At 46.3% G+C, this 6,695-nt stretch overlaps 1 protein-coding gene across 1 annotated transcript; it reads right to left on the reverse strand.

Annotated features, from left to right (window-relative positions):
* Nucleotides 1-2,422: 2,422 nt before the first annotated feature.
* Nucleotides 2,423-3,419, reverse strand: LOC129469934 (non-histone chromosomal protein HMG-17-like). Its single transcript, XM_055257164.2, has one exon. It carries the CDS (start codon nucleotides 3,238-3,240, stop codon nucleotides 2,968-2,970), a length of 273 nt encoding a protein of 90 aa, XP_055113139.1. The 5' UTR covers nucleotides 3,241-3,419; the 3' UTR covers nucleotides 2,423-2,967.
* Nucleotides 3,420-6,695: the final 3,276 nt, after the last annotated feature.

The following is a 6,695-nucleotide window of genomic DNA, read 5'->3' on the forward strand; positions in this document are numbered from 1 at the left end:
AGGTGGGAGAATCGCTTGAGCCCATGTGTTAGTCTTTTCTCGCACTGCTAATAAAGATATACTTGAGACTGGGTAATTTATAAAGGAAAGAGGTTTAATTGACTCAGTTCCACATGGCTGGGGAGGCCTCACAATCATGGCAGAAGGCAAATGAGGAGCAAAGTCACATCTTACATGGCAGCAGGCAAGAGAGTGTGTACAGGAGAACTCCCCTTTGTAAAACCATGAGATCTCAAGAGACTTATGAGAACAGCATGGAAAAAAACCCACCCTCATGATTCAGTTACCTCCCACTTGGTCCCTCCCACAACATGTCGGTATTATTACAATTAGAGGTGAGATTTGGATGGGGACACAGAGCCAAACCATACCATACTGCCCCGGCCCTTCCCAAATCTCATGTCCTCACATTTCAAAACCAATCGTGTGTTCACAACAGTTCCCCAAAGTCTTAATTAATTTCAGCATTAACCCAAAAGTTCAAGTCCAACATCTCATCTGAGACAAGGCAAGTCCCTTCCACCTATGAACATGTAAAATCAAAAGCCAAGTTAGTTACTTCCTAGACACAATGGGGGTGCAGGCATTGGGTAAATATACCCATTCCAAATGGGAGAAATTGGGCAAAATGAAGAGACTACAGGTCCCATACAAGTCCAAAATCCAACTGGGCAGTCAAATATTAAAGTTCCAAAATGATCTCTTTTGACTCCATGTCTCACATTGAGGTCATGCTGATGCAACAGGTAGGTTCCCATGGTCTTGGGCAGCTCCAGCCCTGTGGCTTTACAGGATGCAGCCCCACTCCTGGCTGCTTTCACAGGCATTGAGTGTCTGCAGCTTTTCCAGGCACATGGTGAGCTGTTGGTGGATCTACCATTCTGGGGTCTGGAGGGCAGTGGGCCTTATCTGACAGCTCCACCAGGCAGTGCCCCAGTGGGAACTCTGTGTGGAGTCTCCCATCTTACATTTTCCTTCCATACTGCCCTAGCAGAGGTTCTCCATGAGGGCTCCACCCCTACAGCATACCTCTGCCTGGACATTCAAGCACTTCCATACATCCTCTGAAATCTAAGTGGAGGTTCCCAAACCTCAATTCTTGACTTCTGTGCATCCACAGGCTCAACACCATGTGGAAGCTGCCAAGGTTTGTGGCTTGCACCTTCTGAAGCTATGGCCCAAGCTGTACCCTTCTAGCTGTGCTGGAGCAGCTGGGATGCAGGGCACCAAATCCTGAGCCTGCACACAGCAGGCGAGCCCTGGACCTGGCCCAGGAAAACAATTTTTCCCTTCTAGACCTCTGGGCCTGTGATGGGAGGGGCTTCCAAGAAGGTCTCTGACATGCCCTGGAGACATTTTCCCCATTGTCTTGGGGATTAGCATTTGGCTCCTCCTTACTTATGCCAATTTCTGCTGCCAGCTTGAATTTCTCCCCAGAAAATGAGTTTTTCTTTTTCTTTTTTTTTTTTCACCAGTTGTCAAATGATCCTTTATTGAAATATTTTCCTTTGTGCTTAACTAGCTGGGCATTCCACAGCACCACCGTTGATGCCATCTATGATGTCATGAGGGTGGCGGCCATCAACATTACAGCCCACAGACTGGGCAGTCCCCAGGATCTCTTTAATGGTTCCAGAGAGTTCTCTGGCTAAGGATCAGTGCTGCATCTGTCGAGGAATGTTGACGATCTCATCAAAAGTGATATTCCCACTGTGTTTAATGTTTTTCTGTTTGTTTCTGTCTCTTTGTGGTTCCTTGAGGGCTTTGATGATCAGGGCAGAAGCAGAAGGCACCACCTCAATCTGGGCCTGTCTGTTCTGAATGGTCAGTTTCACTGTAATCCTCAGGCCCTTCCAGTCACTCGTTGCCTTGGCAATGTCAACACCAACCTTTTTTGGAGACAGACCCAGGGGGCCGATCTTGGGGGCCAGGGCAGAAGTGGCACCGACTTCACCTCCGGTGCACCTCAGTATACGACTTTGATCTCGTTGGGGTCGAACTTCGGCGGCATGGTGGAGGCGGCTGGTGTCAGATGAACCCAGATTCGGGACGACCGAAGAAAGTTGCACCTTGGCTTCCTCCAAGCCAAAAGCCGAGAGCGAGTTTTTCTTTTTCTATTGCATCGTCAGGCTGCAAATTTTGTGAACTTTTTTTTTCCAAGCCAAACTGTATCCAGCTTTATTAAAGATACTTTCCATAAACAATCATGGTATTTCAGGCAGGACATGGGCAGACAATCATTAACAGTGTACAACAACTTTCAAACTCCCTGGATTCTTCAATGGCCTACCAAAAAGAAAGCCACTATAAAACCCAATGAAGTCTTCAACTGATGCTCTGAACAGGGAAAGGTTAGAGTGAGGGCTGACGTTTCACATTCAGCATGTTGTTAACTTTTCACAAATTGACATTGACTTTCAGGAAGTGAAATGAAAATGGCAGAATCTATCTGAAGATTCAGAATCTAGAAATGGAACCACTGCTCTTTTGACAGGTGCCATCTCAGTGGCATCACTGGAAAGTCCAGATCGCCTCACACACTGGTAACCAATGACTAGGGGTCAGGTCCCAACAGATGTCTGGGCTTAAGGGAGTTAAGTCTATGCTGAAAGATGGAAAGGGAGAAAAGGACATAAAAACAAATTTGTTTTTCCATACCGCAAGGCTTTTGTGCCAAGGTGGCCATGTGTGTCAAAGCCAGGGAATCCCTCCTCTTGGGAGCCAAAAGGAAGTCTCTCAAAACTAGAAGGGAAAGGTGTTTTCCCCACATCAATTCAGCTTCAGAGACATTCTATTAGTGACGTATGCCCCTTCCCCCAAAAGCAACAATGAAGTGTTCTGTGTGCTAACAACACAGCTTAAAAAAGAAGTAAAATAAAATTCTGCATTTTTATAAAACTTGATAAAAAATAGTATTTCAAACTGTATAGTCACCAGATGTACACAGTTATCAAAAATGCACACACTTCACTTGGCATCTCCAGCACCTTCAGCTTTCTGTGCCTGATCTGTTTTGGCATCTTCATTTTCTGCAGGGTTATTCCCCTCCTTGCCAGCATCAGCTTTTCTCTTTTTCCCTTTGGGTACCTTCTCTCCCTTCTTTGCAGGGGCCATTTCAGGCCTGGGCTCCGGCTTTGGAAAAGCAGGTTTAGCAGACAACTTAGCGGATCTTTTCTGTGGTTCGTCCTTCATCTTGGCTTTATCTCCTTTAGCATCCCCTTCAGCATTTCTCTTGGGCATGGTGGCGGCGATGATGGCATTGAGATGTAGGCACTGGGGGCAGGATGCAGCGGCGCGAGGGCTTTGTTCGGTCCGGGGATCATTCTCACCTCTTCTTCCTCCAAATTTTGTGAACTTTTATCATTTCCAGGAGGGTAAGTATGTCCAAACATTCCCCCAAAACACAAATGACATATTCTCCAGGGCTCTGCCTGAGGCAGCAGCATATAGGGTGCAGGGCTGCTCTGGAGCAGGAGAGGCCAGGGCAGATGTGTGTGACTCTTCTCCCTCCCTCCCTCGATTTGTGTTCAGAAGTAAGTATCGTTATAGACTTACAAGGCCAAAATGAATATCAATCTAGTCTCGAAGAAGGAGCTCAGGGAAGCATGAATGGGGGAAGCGGGGAGGAAGCGCCATTTCTTTCTGCCTTAGAGTCATTGCCTCCTAGAAGTGGCAAGATGAGACGGCCAAGGCACAGGCCTGGGGCCAGCCTGGCTTGACTAGACCCTGACAGTTTTGTCAAAGCAGGGAGGATTTCAGAGAGAAGGGAAGTCGGGCTGGAGGGTGTCCATGATGACTACGGGCTTTCCAATGTTTTCTACTCCTAAGAGATTTCAGAAATGTGGCTGTTCTGGGAACAGTCCAAAACGCGAAGTATCCGCAGTAGCCAAGGCAGCACTGCCACCTAGAGGAATTGTGAGACTCTACAGCCTTGTTCTTTCAACCAACGTGTGCAAACTAGTGTGTGCAAAAGATGAAGAGGAGAGAAGGGGGCCAGGGGTTCGCTTATCAACCTTGAGAACAATCGGGACGCATAAAGGCAAAAATGGACAACAAGTGAGGCTTGGTTTTGAAGCTTTCTTTCTTTCTTTTTTCCTTAGACGGAGTCTCGCTCTGTCGCCCAGGCTGGAGTGCAATGGCGCAGTCTCCGCTCACTGCAACCTCCACCTCCCGGGTTCAAGCCATTCTCCTGCCTCAGCCTCCCGAGTAGCTGGGACTACAGGTGCCTGCCACCACGCCTGGCTAATTTTTTGTATTTTTTAGTGGAGACGGGGTTTCACCGTGTTAGCCAGGATGGTCTCGCTCTCCTGACCTCGTGATCCAGCCGCCTCAGTCTCCCAAAGTGCTGGGATTACAGGCGTGAGCCACGGTGCCTAGCCTTTTTTTTTTTTTGAGACACGGTCTCACTCTGTCACCCAGCCTGGAGTGCAGTGACATGATAATAGCTAACTGCAGCATCGATTTCCTGGGCTCAAGTGACCCTTCTGCCTCAGCCTCTTGAGTAGCCAGGACTACAGGCATGTACCATCATGCCTGGCTAACTTTAAAAATGGTTTTTGTAGACATGGATTCTCGCCATGTTGCCCAGGCTAGTCTCAAACTCCTGACATCAAGCAGTCCACCTGCTTCGGCCTCCCAAAGTGCTGGAATTACAGGCATGAGAATATGTGACAGGAAAAGAGTATACAGACTTGAAAAAAAAATAGAACGTTTAGAAATGAAAAATAACGATTCTTGAGCCAGGCACAGTGGCTCAAGCCTGTAATCCCAGCTACTCAGGAAGCTGAGGCAGAAGGATTGCTTGAACCCAGGAGTTTGAAACTAGCCTGGGCAACAGTGAGAACCTGTCTCAAAAACAAACGGAAACACACACCTCATGGCTAAGTGAAACAGGAGGCAACATCTGGGTCATTCTTAGCTCATAGAGAGAAACAATCAGTCATTATGTAACAGGAAAGAAAAATACTCAAACTATTTAAAGAGCAGCAAGAGTGAAAAAGCCTGATTCTGTACTTGGAAAGAATTTAAATGCAAATCAACTTTCACTTGTTACACAAAAGTTCTAATTCAAAAATAAATTACACTAGAGGTTTTGCAAGGCACGTTCTGGAAGTGATCATTCACAGATTTTTTTCAAACTTTATGCATCATATTTAACTGCTTGTGCAAAGTGAAGTCCGATTTTTAAAAATTGTTGTAAAATACACATAAAATTTACTGTCTGAACAATATATGTTATATATAGTTGTAAAATACACATAAAATTTACTGTCTGAACTATATATATTATATGTAATATATAATATATAGTTGTAAAATACACATAAAATTTACTGTCTGAACAATACATATGTGTGTATATATATATATATATATAATTTTTTTTTTTTTTTAGATGGAGTCTTGCTCTGTCTCCCAGGCTGGAGTGCAGTGGCACAATCTCAGCTCACTGCAACCTCTGCATCCTGGGTTCAAGCTATTCTCCTGTCTCAGCCTCCCTAGTAGCTGGGACTACAGGCGCCCGCCACCACACCCAGCTAATTTTTGTATTTTTAGTAGAGATGGGGTTTCACCATGTTGGTCAGGCTGGTCTCAAACTCCTGATCTCAGGTGATCAACCCGCCTCAGTCTCCCAAAGTACTGGGATTACAGGCATGAGCCACTGCGCCCGGCCCCGTCTGAACCATTTTATGTGTAAAATTCACTAGTATTAATTTTCACAGTGTTGTGAAACCAATCTCCAGAACTTTTGCATCACACAAAACACAAACTCTAGATCCATTAGTGCAGTGGTTCCCAACCTTTTTGCCACCAGGGATTGGCTTTGTGGAAGACAATTTCCACAGATCGGAAGCCGGGGGAGGTGGCATGCTTTTGAGATGATTTAAGTGCATTACATTTTTTTTAAAAAATTGAGACAGGGTCTCACTGTGTCATCCAGGCTGGGGTGCAGTGGCACAATCACATCTCACTGCAGCCTCAACCTCCCAGGCTCAAACAACCCTCCCACCTCAGCCTCCTGAGCAGCTGGGACCACAGGCATGTACCACCAGACCCAGCTAATTTTTTGTATTTTTTGGTAGAGACGAGGTTTTGCCATGTTCAGGTCTCGAACTCCTGAGCTCAAGTGATCTGCCTGCCTTGGCCTTCTAGAGTGCTGAGATTACAGGTGTGAGCCACTGTGCCTGGCCTCAAGCATATTACATTTACTGTGCACTTTATTTCTATTACTATTACATTGTAATATATAATGAAATAATTATACAACTCACCATAATGTAGAATCAGTGGGAGCCCTGAGCTTGTTTTCCTGTACTAGACGGTCCCATCTTGGGGGTGATGGGAGACAGCGACAGATCATCAGGCATTAGATTCTCATAGGAAGTGCGTAACCTAGACCCCTCACACGTGCAGTTCACAATAGGGTTCACCTAATGCTGCCACTGATCTGACAGGAGGTGGAACTCAGGCAAGTGATGGGGATGGGCTGTACATACAGAAGCTCCACTCGCTCGCCCACCCACTGCTCACCTCCTGCCATGTGGCCCAGTGCCTGACAGGCCACAGACCCCCGGGGGTTGGGGACCCCTGCATTAGGCAACTACTCCCCATTTTCCCCTATCCCCAGCTCCTGGCAACCACTATCCTACTTTCTGCTTCTATGAATTTGACTACTCTAGATGCAACATATAATA

Source organism: Symphalangus syndactylus, chromosome 20 (genome assembly GCF_028878055.3).
Source record: "Symphalangus syndactylus isolate Jambi chromosome 20, NHGRI_mSymSyn1-v2.1_pri, whole genome shotgun sequence".
NCBI lineage: Eukaryota > Metazoa > Chordata > Mammalia > Primates > Hylobatidae > Symphalangus > Symphalangus syndactylus.

Bases quoted from the DNA above. Each gene is read 5' to 3' on its own strand.
- LOC129469934 (XM_055257164.2), bottom strand. From the start codon at position 3,240: ATGCCCAAGAGAAATGCTGAAGGGGATGCTAAAGGAGATAAAGCCAAG.